We start from the raw sequence: 16,113 nt of genomic DNA, 5'->3' as shown, positions 1-16,113 counted from the left end.
GAGCGCACATGTGTCATATTGTGTGTGAATTATGTATCAGTTATGCTGCAGAATGGCCGAGGGGTCCGGAACTTTATCCGCGAACTAAATTAATAGTGTTTCTCGTCCACCGCTTTCACCATTACGCTCCAGATGGCAACATTTCTTCCTTGTAGCGATCCTCGTCCTATGCTGGCTCCGCCTGTTTGCGATCATCGTCTTGTCCGCTTACGGCCGACCCATGGCATTGTACGGGCGTTCGGGTAAACGAGGTGGGGCATTTTGGACAGGCCGACTGGCGTTAGAGAGGAGGAGGCCGAACGTTCGTGGTGAAATGGAAAAACGAAAAGATAAGTAAATGAAAATGGAACCTGTCTTAAAGCAAAAACAGAAGGTCTTCTAACGGAAAAAGATGAGCAATGGGTCAAATAAAGCATTACCAAACTAGAAAACGGCATAACGCATGTTTAATTTACTAAACGAAACGACAGAATAAGTAAGTTGTACACAGAACACAGGCAAATAAGCGAGTATGATAATATGACCAAATTGATGAGAAATGTGTTAACAATACCATACTTGTTGCTGAAAATTCCACCAATGTTTACCAATCACCATTAGAAAATCGTAAGCAAAGAGACATGTCAGGCAAGTATCATGCATTTGAGAAATTATAGCTTTCCATCCAACCCCATTTCAATTCCAATTAATTATGTTATACTTTATTTTTCTCTGTCATAGAATAGATATAATATGTATATTTTTTGTTTGTTTCTGTTGGTTGTTGCTTCGTTTGTTTTCGTTCGTTCTCATGTATGTACTCATATTTGCTCGTCCTTTCACGCACCTTTTACATCATCGAACCGGGCTCTCACACGTAGCAGGCGTTAGTTTAGCGGTTTACATCTTTTTCTTTTTAATGTACTTTATTTATTACATACTGTCAATGAGTTGTGGTTTTGGTTTAGTTGGCTTGCGATTTTACTTTACTTTTCACCTATTGCTCATATCCTTCGTCTGCTGCTCATTTTTTTTTCTTCCTTACTCTTGTTCTTCATGCACGGTTAAGTGGTTAAAGTAAAAGTTAGCCGCTGTTCGCATCATTTGTTACTCGTTACTCGTTCATCACCCTTCGTCGTTCTTTAATATGAGTGCAGATTACGGGTTAAAACTGATGACATCTATATTTATATATAGTTTAAATTGTTTGTTTTCTTGCTTGTTTGTTTCACTTTAGTTTGTAAGGAATTTTTCATACCGCCGGTCGGGATTAAAGGTTGAGTTTGATGTTGCTGATTGATAACAGCAGTCAACGCATTAAGGATCCGTAACGTCGCAATTTAGTTCAATATAATCTCCATTCATAGGGTACGGGGAGGAGAGGTTTGTTTATCGGTGAAAACGGTCAAAACGTGTCAATACGATCTTTCGTTTCAGTAATCCTATTAATATCCGGGTGGAAGTGCAATAGGTTCCGTACTATTTCCACTATCCCTAAAAGCGTCATTAACCACATATCACTAATCGTGAATCGCACAAAGAGACGGAAGTGAACCACTTGTTGCATATTGCGTCGGTTTTGTGTTGTGTGTTTTCGATTTCCGTTTTAGCCTCCGGCTATACTACATATACTTGTAACATATTGCTAGTAGATGAGGAAGGAATTTCGGTTTTTGGGGTAAGATGAGAAGTTCCAGTAGTTGTAAGCATGAAACGAACGCATAGTGTTACAGTACTTTTCGACGATTCAAGCATCACAGCTATTAACACGTAGCTATGTAAGGTCTGATTGATATTCAAATGTACTTGATACTCTACGAGGGGTACAGTAAAATATATCTTGATAGTCAACATCAAAATGAAGAAAGTTGGTAAAAGAACATGTCTAACATGTCTTTACCTGTTCCGAGATGAATGCAAACAAAAAATAATATTATGTAAAGCGAAATAGATTCATCCATTTTTCGTTTAAATTGTCCTTTGTGTGTGTATTTCGAGTTCTAAACATTGTCAAATGATGTTTACTGTTCCTCTCTTCTGTTCTTGCGTTGGTATCTTTGCACACATTTAGAATTAATAGGGATTCTTTTGGGGTGGTTACGTTCGATCAGTAAATATGCATAAATATGTATCCATCCTTTTTTTTAAATACAGTTTCTTCCGTTGGGTAATTTTTAATGGGAGTATCTCTTCTCATGCTTTCTCCTATACAACCGTCGAGGCAATGAGACTGCTTTTTTCCGCTCACTCCATCTCCAACGCCGGATCGCAAGGATCGAAATCACTTCATCGTCGGATAGGTTGTTTTTCAACAGGACAATCATCGTCCCCGGTGGTGGTAGGTACACACAGTTTGTAAATAAATTGCTATCGTAACTGCAACGCAATGCAAACGACCGTTATATCTGGTGCTGGTTTGGCGCCGGTTTGAAGAAACTCGTCAATACCCTTGCTTGCTAGTACAATGGTGTGCTGCGATGCGTTCGAGACGCTTCGTGTGAAGGAAATGTGGCTGGCAGTTGACCATTTTGGATAAACATATCAAACACCCATATGCGAATCAACCGTTCAGTAACAACAAACGTATCACTAATTAATTGACCTTATGCATACAGTAACATGACGATAACGACCGGCTGCTGTTTTAACTCACATCTTCTTCTTTTTTTTACAATTTTCAACTGAACTCCTTAGCCCACTCATTCTGGGCCAGAGGGATGGATGATTGTACGAGAGAATATATGAAGGATGATAATGTAAAACAAATGCCCTGTGAACCCATTTAAAGGCTAACAGTACGCAGACTAACGAAAGTGGTTTTCAAAAGGAGTGATTCAGCCGAGAGACGTGTCTTCGTTCCTTTAATAAACAAAAAAACGCTCTCCTTCCTTCCAGTTCAGTCTGTTTGGTGTTGGAATGTAGCAACTCGAGTATTACTGATTTTAATAAGCAGGCATTGAGAAACGCGTCATTTCTTATTTGAATGCGATTTGAAAAGAATTCAACGGCCTACTATTGCCGGCAAGCCAGCCGAGGTGGCGGGAGTGGTTTTTATACAATCTTTTTCTTTACATGGGCGCCCTTCGGGTCTCAGGACAACCCCGTGCCTGAACACAGACAGTCCAACATAAACTGTAAATGAGATTGACACGGCCAGGCCGGCACATCCATCCATAAGCGCTTCCCGGCCACAAGACCAGCAAATGAGGGAAGTAGACCTATGCGATATTCGAATGTCACTGTCTTCTTCGTACTTCCATTCTGCGATTCACTGACGGGATCGTCAGATCTAGCCAATCGGATTCCGGAGGTCCTACTGTTCTCTACTAATTTCTACCATGTGTTAAGCGTTTTTTTATTTGTTTCCTTTTAATATTCGCGCACGCAAACAGTGAACAACTTTTTCATTGAACTATACTTCTATATGCATATATGTGTATATTTATATCATTTTTCTCGCAATATGTGTAGTTGATTTCACTGTTCTGCTGTTTGTTTGTTTGTTTGTTGTTGCTATCGGGTACTAGAGTGTTGCGTTGTGGTAATATTTATAGTATCATATCTCTCCTCGGATTTTGGTTTTTGTATGTCTGGATGCTGTATTGTTTATCATCCTCTTTCACCCTCGGTATGCACCAACAAAAGGCATTATTTCTGCTTTTTTTCTAAATGCTATCAACTTTTCCATTCTGCCAGTTTTTTTGAGTTAGTTTGGATTGGATTTAAATAGGTTACCTTCCATAAACTGGTATGATAGTAGAATGTAGGATTTTTTACTGGTTTAGTTTGGTTGCAGTGGTCTCGTGCTAGCGAATGGCACCACGGACATTTACAAACTTTGAAAACAGAGGTTTCTGTATCGGTGTCTGGCATTCGGTTTGGTAATTCGTCACCCTATTACGCTCGAGATTCTAACTTGTTTGTGATGTAGGGGAGGATGTTAATGCATTATATTCTAGACACACAAAGAGACACTAAGCATTTCATCAACACACAATCAATCGAACAGGGCATCAACATGTTGGCATCGGCCTATTATCGTGTGGCGCATGGTGCAGAATGTTGTGCAAAGTGTTGTGTGGTGTTTTGCGGTATTTTAGTTTTCCTCTTCTTTTAGTTAATACGTCCGGTACGGTACCATAGGTCGAAGGGGAGTTCTAGTTGATGCACAGTGCTGGTGAATTCCGGTGTGTCAAACAGCTACTTCAATTGTTAGCTTCTATCGCTGCTTCGTTTTGTTTGTTAGCAATAGGTGTACACGTTAAATCGGTTTGATTGGTAGGTATGCATGATTCTTATTTAAAGTTATCGTATTTTGTATAATCGTTTCCAATATGCAAACAGGACAGATCACCCACATTCTATTTTGTCCAACGTACCGTTGAAAGCACAAGCCATTGCGAACATAACAAAGCATTGCCAAACAGTGAACGAAAGTACACCACTTTGAACAACATAAGTAACAACACACACAAAAACACACTTTCCCCCGCCGGTGGGAGAACTGATGGCGGTCAATTTTAGGCTTTTACAGAACCTGCCCGAAGCGAAGATGGTTATTTATTTGCTTTGTTTTGTAGTTGCTCTTGTGCGGAATGGGTAGACTATAGCAACAGATAGAGCTTTCTTAGATATGCCCAGTTACGGTGTTGTGGGGAGGAGGGTGGGGTAAAAGTTTGCGTGGGAATACTTTACTTGAACTTCGAGGCGAACACATTCGACAATTCGTTCATGGCGGCATTGGTGACGGCCTGGCCAACCTGCTGGTTAATCTGCTGTCGCGCGCCGGCCGGGATCATCTGCGCCATACCACCGCCGGCCGCACCTCCCGGACGCCTGGAAGGGTTGCAGCAGGGAACAGGATTGAACAACACAATTTAGTCATGAACCAAATACCGACAGTTCCGGGACGTAGCGCACATATGAAGCAACGTGTTAGTGTCTTTTGGAGGGAGAATGAAGGAGAATACTGGGACACAGACGTGATGCTGGGTTAAAGTGTGACAATTACTTTAACGATTTGCCTCTACCAAATCCATACCGAACCTCGCTTGAGCTTTGTTGCAATGTGTGCGGCTTAAGTATACGAGCTTTTAACCTTGCCAGTTGATGGGGAAAAAAAATTAGCCTAACCGACTTCGGTTGGCAGCACGCACAACAAGCTCCCTAACCGCATACCAAGAGGCGATGAAAACTAACTAACTAATCGGCCCTTCAAAGTAGCTTTTTGTTGAGATGTAAAAGAATATTTGAAGAAAAAATATAAAAATTCAAACCAAAACAATAGAAATACATATGACCACATGACACTTCGTCTTCGTATTGCAATGTTGCACTTCGCAGGAAGCTATTAGTAACTTTTCGTTACGAGAAAAGCTTGTTTGTGTTGTTACATATTGTTTGCCGGAATCGTTATACTTTGCAAAGGGTGAAAGAATACGATCAGTATAAGGGTAAGGTTTAATTGTTTCTTCACTGTCATAGGTTTTCGCTTTTCTCTAGTTCTCATGAACGAGGCGTAGTTTTGTGTGTTTAGACACCGTTGCGTTTTTATCTTGTTTATAATAACATGCTCCTACATGTGTGTATGCAATTTCGATTGATGTTGTTCATATTTAACGATAAAATATTTTCTTAAACTTTTGCAAGATAACGTGGAAATAGTTTTCTGATGTCTGAATTGTTTTTTCCCTCGATCCGTACGTGTTTCTCTCCATCTCTGTTTCGTTTTACGCCAATCATTTCAACAAAATCTCTACACGATAACGAGCTTCTAGTTTTACCTTTTCTTGTGTATATGGATAGATTGTATTTATAATAACTCTATATAAATTGCATTTTGCATTGATTTTTTTTTACGTTGCCAATGGGGAGATTGCTTTTTTACCCGCACCACACCACTCCCCGCTGGCCGCTTTTTGTTTTTGTATGCTTACACACGCGCACTAATATTTAGTTAGTTTTTAACGCCGCCTGTAAAGGTTAGGTTTGGAGGATAGTTAATAATAGTGATAACACAGCAGACAACAACAAAAAGGAACACCACCCAACCACCGTGCAGCAGTATGGAATTAATCGAGTGCAGGAAGGATCGAAAAGGTATTGAAGGAAAACCAGGAACGGGAAATTATTGGAAAGAAACGTGTTTGAGATACATCAACACGGTTTAAAACACATTAACACACAAACAAATTGCACATATGATTAAATATCGAATAAATGCGCCAGACGTTCGTTAAGCACAGAGACAAATCTTATCCTAGAACTTTTTGGTTTTCGCACACCATTTGTTATGCAATGATAATGTGTTTCTTTTCTTCTTTTAAGTAAATTCGAGTAGAGAATTTGAGAAGGTGGAATAAGGAAGAGAGCCCAATTGAATGGGTCAGATTCTAGAAATGTAAAAATGAAATACTCACGATGGAATCAATGGAGCCGGTAGGGCTTGGCCACCGGGTCGGCCCCCGGGAAGCGGTGGGGCGGCTCCACCACCCGGTCGATTTGGTATTGCCGGTGCCGGTCGTGCACTAGCCGGTGCTGGCGGTGGGCCTCGGCCAGCCGGAGCACCCATCGAGCCAAGGGAACCCTAGGGTAATTATTAACAGATCAAAACCAAATCCCTTGTATGTAAAATGGATGACTGATAAAACCTACCTGCTGCTGCGGTGCAGCCTTGCGCGGACCACCCGGACTCGGTGGGGACAGCCGCGGGTTATCCAGACCACTCGACAGCCAGTCATTTTTCACCGGCGGCGGCACGGGTGTCGAGAAGGTGGCCATCGAAACATCACCTGGAACATGCAGTGTAAAACAAAACACTCTCATTTACGACCCAAAACTAGCCTGATTTCAATCACACTTACCGATGATGCGCAACGCTTCCTTACACGCATGGTACATTCGCAGCATTTCCTCGCGTTTTTGTGCTTCGTCCGCGCTTTCCTCCATCATCGAGGCCTAGAATAATTACTCCACTGTGTTAAACAACTTCTTCTCGGAATCCAAGCTCCATAGATAGATTCTTACCTGATCACCGGAAGCGTACAGATGAGCCAGCAGTTCGCCATTGATGAAATCCTTGGTATTGTTGATGATCAACATCATAATGGCCTTCGGGACCATATCGCGCGTGGTTTTGGTGACGATGCGCATGTACGATTCGACCAGGTTGCGTATCGTCTCGACCTGTCGCTCCAGCTGCGGGTCAAGCGATTGGCCGGTCGGTCCCGATTCGTTGCTCTCCTGTGACAATATGGAAGTAGTTGAAACATGTCACCAAAACCATCCAAAGCAAATGCCGTTCTCTCACATCAAAAGATAAAATAAAGCTAATAACGTGTTTAAGATGGCAGTTCCATGAGAAAGCTTTCTACCCGTTCATTATTGATGTGCGCGAGTCCACAACTGCTTCTATGTGAATTGAAAACCAATTGGTGGACCATCGACGATTGATCGGCAATTTGGAAATCGGTTGCGAGCGACTAGCCAACTAGATTTAGTTTACAGTTTTTTTTTATATTTTCAAAAGGTACAGTGTTATTTTTCGTCTCATTCAACTAGACGTCACTGATGCTGTTTAGTGTGGACATTTGTGGTAATAGAAATCTTCATAAAACTGTTTTTTTGTTTTTCTCAGATTGAGAGAGGATGTGCCTCCCTAAAAGGACACGGATTAAATTCAGTTGATCGTATCTACTTTATATTATGTAGATTTACACCCATTAGTAACCATGACTTCAAACTAAGTACTTGACATGTTAGTGTACAAAGGACATCAAACCGCACTCTAAACAAGTAATAAAGCTCTATGCACAGGTTTCTATGAAGTGTGTAAACCAATAATCTAATCCATTTATTAGGTAATGGATTCTCGGTCGATTTGGAAAAGTGTACGTGTTCCATGGAACTTTGTTAAACTAATCCTGATCTTGCATGAAGACAACCAATTAATCGTCGAAAGCGTGACTGTCGTTAAAGAAGCTCCAGTATATTTACCAGGGAAGATATGTTTAGATTATAACCCATGTGAGAATCAAGTGATTGTAATCCTAAAGAATCTCTTTCCAGATGGGTAACTTTGTTGTCTATGGGACGAACTCAACGTCACAGCCATTAAAATTGGGCAGGGGGATAAAAAGATGTCCAAATTCTACTTCGGTGATGAAGTGTCATGAGATATTTAGTTGTTAGTCAAGCTTCAAACAAATCAGACCGATACATCAACAATGCCACCAAACTACTAAACAAAACAGCTTCTTCTCTAAAACTAAACCATGTGAATACATTACTGCGTACTTCATTGTGTGACTTATGATCATTGGCTACCAGAGGTGGTAGCGATTTCTGAAAAGGAACAACGAACATTGAAACAGACTGGATCAACATAAAACGCTCGAAAAGCAAACGTCTTGGGGATGGTTGGCTATGTGCTGGAAGTTTGGCCTGGACAAACCGTCGGGAAACGTGAGAGAAGATTTTCTTGAGGAATGGTTAACGTTGATCGGCTGTAAGTGTGCCTCCTCTCGTTTATCGAGCGAAAGAGGGCAGCAGGAGACATGAAAACAAACCACGGTGTTAATCGTCACTAAGAGAGGTCCTCCCGTTGAGGATGCGATTAGGTCTGATGATCAGTAATTTTTTGCAAATCATGGAAGTCTCAATTCCCATAGCACTCATATCGCCAGACAGTTCACGATATGTGAGATCTGGAGACATGTGACAACGATCATCTTTGACTTTATGATTGCCTAAGGGAATGACTTTTTCCCTTATCCCCTCAGCGCTCAGGGGACGTGAACTAACCACACGGTTATTACGGAACCACAGTACAGCACATGGACGAGAGGACAACCACCAAATATTGTATCCATCTATAGGTGGAAATGTGAAGTGGAAAATCGCACCGGTAGGAGAATGGAGAACAAACACATAAATAAAAAGCAAAAAGCTACCAAACCAAGCTGAAATGTATATCGTACAAGAAAACGAACCTCGGCTTCCGTCTGCCATGGTTTAGATGTTGGCAATGCAAGAATAGAGAAAATGGAATTGAAAATTTTATATAGGTGTGTCGAAGTTGTTGACGTTTCTTGGCGAAACGGGTGGGGCAAGCAGATCCCATCGGGTTAAACTGGGTCCATCGTTTTGAGATGCGGGATTTTCTCTGGAATACGTTATACAGCCAACTTACCTCATCACCGTTGGCAGGAGTGTCCTTTTCGGGGTAAACACCCGCGCGTAAGAAAGATGCCTTCCATGAGTCGACATCGTCGGTGCTTTCGCAGGAAAGTTCCAATTGTTTATAATCCTGGGTTGAAAGAGAGAAAAACGATGTCAAAAAACGCTCAGCTTCCAGTTGCAACTATCAGCTATGAAATCTCTTCTCCATCGCCATACCTTATAAACATTGCGACCATCGGGATTGAAAAGCCCGAAGGTGTGTCGCCGGGACATGAAGCCCTGCTCGATGTCGCGCAGCTTGAGCCCATCCAGCGGCAGCATGAATTTCTTCTCCTTCTCATCCTCATCCTTGAACCAGGAAATGCTCTCGGAGGTCAGCACGAACCAGTACGGTCGCGAGCCACCCTTCATGATGCCCAGGTTCTGGATGCACATGTGACCCTTGCGGATCACCTGCGAGCCTAGGTTGCGTGTACCCGTCTTGACGGCGTTTTCGGTTTTGCTTTGAGCACTGGAATTGGAAACAACCGAACTTTGACCGTATGCCATACTGCTCTTCGCGGTTTCCCCATCACTTTCGGATTCACTTACTTGGCGAAGCCGATGAAATCCTCATGATTGGTGTTCATGTAGGCCAGCTCGTAGTCGATCAGGAGCATCATCTGTGCCTTGGACTTTTGCTCGCACTGCCGGATATGCGTAGTGATGATACGCTCCGTTTCGTCGCGCAGACGCGGATAACGAGCCATCTGAAATATGAAGTAATATTTCATAATAAATTGTGAGCACCATTCGTAGCCCTTCTTTCCATCTTGTACCTTGTCCGTGCAGATTCGCACCACGTTAGACAGCTCCAGCACGGTAAGATCGACACACTTCAGGATTGGTTCCTTCAGCTGGGAGATCTGCTTCTTCACGATTGCCTCGAACGCCATGTCGGGCGTGAACAGACCGACGCGGATACCATGGATGTTGCGAATGGCGAACGAAATTTCGCGCCGCAGCTCCTTCTCGTCGCACGACATTTTGACGATTTCGAAACGCAACCGTTCGTGGAAAATTCGATTAATTTTGGCACCGCCAGACAGCTCGTTTGTGTTGACCAGCGCTGACCCGGAGCCCTCAATTGTACGTTCGAAATCCGACTGGAGCTGTTGAATCATCCTTTAAAAATAAAAAAAACAGACAAATGTGTGCCATAAAAGCGTTATTTCTAAACAGAACAGATATTTACGATAATAAACGGGAAAGAGAAACACTTACTGCAACATAGCCTTCGTCTTGATGCTCGGATCATCTGGCCGGAAGTGCTTATACTGCTCCACATCGCGCTCGAGCGCCAACATCTGCTTCTGCAGGCGATCGCGCAGGGCCGGCAGCGTATCGCGAATATGATTGGTCAGCTGCTGGTTCAGCACCTTCTGCAGATAGGGTGTACCGAGCCGGTCGGCCATATGCCGGTAGCTCGGATGCGACAGGAAGAACTTGCGCTCGGCCGCCAGCGCCGCGTGGATGTCCTTCCGACCCTCGATATCCTTCTGCGAGCGGTTAACGACACCGATGTAGCCGCGGCGCAGTGGCAGCAGCTTGTTTTCGAGAATGTCACGCGCATCGGTACCCTCGTCCATCAGATCGAGCTTCGTGATGACGCCGATCGTCCGAACGCCCTGCGGGTCGACCTCCTTAGCCAACTTGAGCGCGTCACTGTTCGCCAGATCGGTGTTGGCGGGCGTAACGGCCAGAATCAGGCACGTCTCCTTACGGATGAACTGGAATATCATACCTTTGATCTGGTTCTCAATGTCAGCCGGCTGATCACCGATCGGAACCTTCGTCAAGCCGGGCAAATCGATGAGCGTCAGGTTGAGTACTGAGATGAGATGGGAAAGAAATAAGTGTGTTACGAATCTGGTCAATTCAACCAACGTTACATCTTGCACCTTAGGATGCCTCACTTACCGTGCGGCGAATATACCCGTAGGTTGATCGGTACATTCGAGATGCCCTTGTTGCTTCCAGTCACTCGATCGGTTTCCGCTTCGATCTCCTGGCGGATCTCGTCAAAATTCGTAAACTTTTTTCCTTTCTGGTGAAGGAATTCGCCGAATTCTGAAAATTTGAGGTAAAAAAGTGAAGGATATGACCAACGTCTCATGAATTGCTACGTAGCTGTGAATGTGTTACTTACCAACGTTTCCATTGATGAGCTGTAGAATCAAAGGACGGCGAGTCACAATTCCAGAACCTCGTGGAAGGAAATCTCTGTAAAACGAATAAAATAAATTAAACATTAAAAATAATCTATGGGTAGTATGTTGGTTACTATGAATGTATTTTTAAAGCTTTTAGATTCGAGATATTTTTCTTTTGAAAAAGTGCCCAAAATACAGACTTCTTCTTGCTTTGTATTGTATTATCTTTTTGAAAAAAAAACTTATCGCCCCAAAGAGTTTAGCCTATGTGAACAGATGAAAGTGAAAAAGAAAGAAAAACGGTAGATAAAAATCGCATGTTATCGTTGCATGTTTACATTGTTTATCGTAGCTTTACTCCATTGGAATATAGCATTTACGTTTCATATAACTCTCATTTTGTGGCTTGCCGAAAGCAAATCATATCCCATAGCAGTCCTGGAACAGAAACAGATTACAGCACTTCGCCAGGACTTTCCCTCGGGTGTCCTGTGTTTCACTCTCTGTTGCTCTCTTTTTTCGACGGCGAGAAGAGTAGCTGTCAGCCGTTCCTGTTATCGTCGATATTATGTAATTTTTTCCTCCTTCGCAGTTCGTCGAAAGGACGAATGCGGAAGTGCGCCTGCCATGGGTGGAAAAGTGTGCGCGTGAGTTTGTTTCGAAGGGATTGTGTTTTCCATTGACATAGTCCTCGATTTCAGTAGGCGACGATACTGTCGGCCATCAAAGCCTGCCAATGAATTTACGGTTTTTCAAATGGATGATTCACTCATTTGCATTGCACATCAAACTGCTAATTTCAATGTTAAAATGACTAAACTGATCACTCTCGATGCGAAGAGTTGTTCTTTTGTGTTTGGCTCATAAGAGAAAAATATGTGCCCGATAGGAAACCCAAAGCCCCTAATTGTTTCTAGCGTGATGGAATTAGGCATACGAGGAGATTGCATTGTGTATACGAATTTTCTCAGACGTTACGAAAGAAATAGTAGTGCATGTACGTATGTTTACTTGTGTGTTTGTCGAGAGACCAGTTGGTAGGTCATCTAGGAGCATTAGACGACGGATGCAAAACCACCCCATGGAAGCAAAGGGAATGGAACGAATCACACAAATTCACAAACAAACTCCATAGCCGTTTAGATAAGAGACAAAGCCCGTTTCATAGGACCTGCTTCTACGAAGGCCCAAATTGTGTCATTAGTAAGGTAACCCGCGAGGGTGAATTGTAGACAGGGCGATCCACCCCGATAAAAGTTTACTCTATTATCGATTATTTCCCAACTGATATCACACCACCGAAGGATGGTGGTTGGGGAGGTACCACATACCTCTCGGTCGTTTTCTCTCTGTCTCTCTAACTTGCGCTCGCGCAGATATCTCTTTTGCTCGTTCGGACTTCCGCCTAATCACTCTCCATGCGAAGAGTTGAAGCACAGCTTGTGTTTTCACATGCTCTCCAAAAGGCTCCCCAATTTTTGCCAACCCCGTACGCCAACAATACACCCCCCTTTAACGCACAAACGAGCATGAATCGTGTAGCATCATATCCAGCCCCCACCGTGCGCGTATTGGGGCGGAATGGATGAATCATTTTTTTTGTCGTCTTGTGTTTAACGACGGAAATGTCAGTTCCTTCGCAGGGATGTTCTTGATTTTGTGTGTGCTACAGATGAAAAGAGAGACTGGGTGGATGAGAGAATGGGGAGAAAATTCTCTTTTCATGAGGATAAATGTAAGAGCTAAAGGAAAAAAAACGGAAGGAAAAAGGATCTTTTGTTTTGTGGTTCCCTTACAGGAAAACCCCATGACATTCTATTCCACATTCCCGAGGGTCAGGGATTATTGGGCGATTAAAGCCAGAGAGATGATGGGGTCTAGCGGATGAGTAATTAATGAAACCCAACCCCTCGGCCCCATCCACACACCCACTAAATCACAACCACTGACCTTCCGACGAAGTTCTCCAGCACAGATGATTTTCCTGCCGATTGCCCGCCAACCACAGCGATCTGTGGCAGGTCGAGCTGCATGTGCACTCCCATCTGCGTGAATGCATCCTGCAGTTTGTTCACAATCGGAATGAGGGACTCCATGATTGTGCACTAAGTGGTCGTCGTAATCCTGCTTCCTTTATCGTTGATGTCCGGATTTTGGACAGCTATTTGTGTGTAGTGTACCTGCCACACTGCTTTCCCACTCTCGTTCACTCTCCCCGTATCACTTTCTCTCTCTCTCTCTGTTTTTTTCACGGTTACGTCCGCTTCGCACTTCCTTCACTTCACGCACCAACCCGCTCGAGTGCGCCTTTTGCACGCACCTTCAAAGAAGCACTTCTTTACGCACTTGAAAACAAATCGAGCAAATTACAGGCACCACAACGAGTGGCTACTTTTTTTCTCGGATTCGCCGATGATGCCGCAGCACTCGGGCACCTTTTACTAGCTGCTGCAAACCCCTCCCTGCCTGGCGCAAGCAACGGCCTACCAATTTGCTTCGCTCGTCGAGCGCACTGCCGAAGGAGGTTGTAACTGTGTCACTGACTCCGGTGGAATTCAACTTCGAATCTCGACTGTCCGCACCAGAATGCACTACATCATTGCGCGCATGCAATCACAGAATCGCACGCACAGAATGAACCGTGGCTTCGTCCTCGGAAGAAACTGTAACCTTTTTCCGCTGCGATCGATTGCGCAGAGGTTGTCCGACGAATGACGTTACGATGGTGTTCTGCACTTTGCTTGCTACTTTTTTTCTCGACTTTATCGCACTTTTTACTGCCTTTTTTCACAGCGCTCTTTTCGCCCCCCAGAGTCAGTTTGACAGATTTCGCCCCTTTGACGGGCGAAAAGACGGTTTATCAAATGGAAAAATCGTTCGTAATCTAACTAGAAAGCAAGAGTAAAATTAAAATATCCAAGATTTCTCCTCACTAAATTCTTTCAAAAGACCCAACCTAACTACATCGAGCAACTAAGTAGTGAAAACATATTTGTTGCATGCACATTTTTGAAAGTACGATTGTGGGTAAGCAATTTATGGTAACTAACCATTCCTGTATTTGCCTGCGGTTTGTTTGACAGCAGCAGGTCAACGAGCCTGTCAGTTTTGGTGACTGACCGAGCAATAAAGAAGAACGAATTTTGTTTCGCGAGATTGCTTCTTCGCAAGCCCTCGCGCCGTATCCCATGCAGATATAGAAATCTTCACATTCACGAACATACGTATTGACGAACATTCAGAAATATGGCTTCGGAACTGGACCGCTGGATCGAGATTGCGAAGGAGTGCAAGTACCTTCCGGAAAATGATCTCAAGAAGCTGTGCGACATCGTCTGCGAGCTGCTGTTGGAAGAATCGAATGTTCAACCCGTCAGTACCCCCGTTACCGTGTGCGGCGATATTCACGGACAGGTACGTAGTATTTCTATCGTTAATAGATGAGTATATATTTAGATGATTCATACGTCACCGCCTACGAACGTCTAGAGGCGTGTGTATGATAAGAATAAACACGCAATCACTGAATACGGTGCCTTTTGAAGCACACGCATGGGCTATGGCGTATGGTCCGCCGGCGGTATCTATTTTCATGCAGTGTTTCCGGCGGTTTGTTCATTCTAGTTTTACGATTTGGAAGAGCTGTTCCGCACGGGTGGACATGTACCGGACACAAACTACATCTTCATGGGGGACTTTGTCGACCGAGGATACTACAGCCTGGAAACATTGACACGATTGCTGACGTTAAAAGTAACAATCGCCAACTAATTAGTACCGTACCGGTGTGAACTAACGTTCGCTTCACTCCGTAGGCACGATATCCCGATAAAATTACGCTTCTCCGAGGGAATCACGAATCACGACAGATTACTAAGGTATACGGGTTTTACGATGAATGTTACACGAAATATGGTAACGCAAGCCCGTGGAAATATTGCTGTCGAGTTTTCGATCTACTTACGATCGCTGCGGTAAGTAGCGCTATCGTCTCTCTCTTGTTCTTCTCGGATTGCTTTGACATTACTCTTCTTACCTTGCAGCTTATCGACGAAAAGGTCCTCTGTGTGCACGGTGGCCTTAGTCCGGAAATAAGAACACTCGATCAGATCCGTACGATCAACCGCGACCAGGAGATACCGCACAAGGGTGCGTTCTGTGATCTGGTGTGGTCCGATCCGGACGACATCCTGACGTGGGCAGAGAGTCCCCGTGGCGCCGGCTGGTTGTTCGGTGCACGGGTTACGCGAGACTTTATGAGCATAAACAGCCTCGACTTGATCTGCCGGGCGCACCAGCTGGTGCACGAGGGTATTAACTTTCAGTTTGACCGCAGTCTGGTGACGGTCTGGTCGGCACCGAACTACTGCTACCGCTGCGGCAATGTGGCCTCGATACTAGACTTTACCGACATCAACAATCCGGAACCGAAGATCTTCAAAGCCGTCCCGAACGAAGAGCGCGTCATACCGAGCCAACGCATTACGCCTTACTTCTTGTAGTGCGAGAAGTGCATCTTTCCGGTGCAATACTATCCTGCTGCCTGCATCCTTGGAAACTTTATTTTTATGACGGTTTCGCGTTAAACTACTTTTGTTAATGTATGTTGCACAATAAACTATATACATCAAAGATGCGAAATGAAAACGACGCATAATGGATTTGAGCGTAGTTTATGAAACAGTCGATTATGGCGTTTCCTCGCTGAACGTTTTATTAGTGTTTTCGGAAAACATTAAACATGATTAAGATTGGTTCACCA

The 16,113-nt window shown here is 43.8% G+C and overlaps 2 protein-coding genes across 2 annotated transcripts; one reads left to right on the top strand and one right to left on the bottom strand.

The window, feature by feature from the left end:
- Window positions 1-113: 113 nt before the first annotated feature.
- On the bottom strand, window positions 114-13,733 carry LOC131287079 (dynamin). Its single transcript, XM_058316095.1, has 14 exons — window positions 13,302-13,733; window positions 11,348-11,421; window positions 11,119-11,268; window positions 10,423-11,029; window positions 9,978-10,323; window positions 9,751-9,908; window positions 9,376-9,670; window positions 9,170-9,286; window positions 7,006-7,221; window positions 6,843-6,936; window positions 6,634-6,770; window positions 6,399-6,565; window positions 4,675-4,815; window positions 114-274 (listed from the first exon to the last, which is right to left on the bottom strand). The coding sequence occupies exons 1-14, from the start codon at window positions 13,445-13,447 to the stop codon at window positions 208-210; spliced, it is 2,715 nt and encodes a 904-aa protein (XP_058172078.1). The 5' UTR covers window positions 13,448-13,733; the 3' UTR covers window positions 114-207.
- An 838-nt stretch (window positions 13,734-14,571) lies between these two features.
- LOC131289389 (serine/threonine-protein phosphatase 6 catalytic subunit) lies at window positions 14,572-16,012 on the top strand. Its single transcript, XM_058318626.1, has 4 exons — window positions 14,572-14,765; window positions 14,976-15,104; window positions 15,167-15,325; window positions 15,395-16,012. Exons 1-4 carry the CDS (start codon window positions 14,598-14,600, stop codon window positions 15,851-15,853), a joined length of 915 nt encoding a protein of 304 aa, XP_058174609.1. The 5' UTR covers window positions 14,572-14,597; the 3' UTR covers window positions 15,854-16,012.
- Window positions 16,013-16,113: the final 101 nt, after the last annotated feature.

The sequence above is a fragment of the Anopheles ziemanni genome, chromosome 3, assembly GCF_943734765.1.
Source record: "Anopheles ziemanni chromosome 3, idAnoZiCoDA_A2_x.2, whole genome shotgun sequence".
Classification (NCBI taxonomy): domain Eukaryota; kingdom Metazoa; phylum Arthropoda; class Insecta; order Diptera; family Culicidae; genus Anopheles; species Anopheles ziemanni.
This window is presented reverse-complemented; position numbering and strand designations above follow the sequence as displayed.

Excerpts from the sequence above, each read along its gene's own strand:
- LOC131287079 (XM_058316095.1), bottom strand. The coding sequence starts at position 13,447 with ATGGAGTCCCTCATTCCGATTGTGAACAAACTGCAGGATGCATTCACG. Across the intron at positions 9,671-9,750 it reads GATTTCATCGGCTTCGCCAA|TGCTCAAAGCAAAACCGAAA; the intron begins GTAAGTGAATCC and ends TTCCAATTCCAG. Across the intron at positions 6,937-7,005 it reads TGTACGCTTCCGGTGATCAG|GCCTCGATGATGGAGGAAAG; the intron begins GTAAGAATCTAT and ends TAATTATTCTAG.
- LOC131289389 (XM_058318626.1), top strand. The coding sequence starts at position 14,598 with ATGGCTTCGGAACTGGACCGCTGGATCGAGATTGCGAAGGAGTGCAAG. Across the intron at positions 14,766-14,975 it reads GCGGCGATATTCACGGACAG|TTTTACGATTTGGAAGAGCT; the intron begins GTACGTAGTATT and ends TGTTCATTCTAG. Across the intron at positions 15,326-15,394 it reads ATCTACTTACGATCGCTGCG|CTTATCGACGAAAAGGTCCT; the intron begins GTAAGTAGCGCT and ends CTTACCTTGCAG.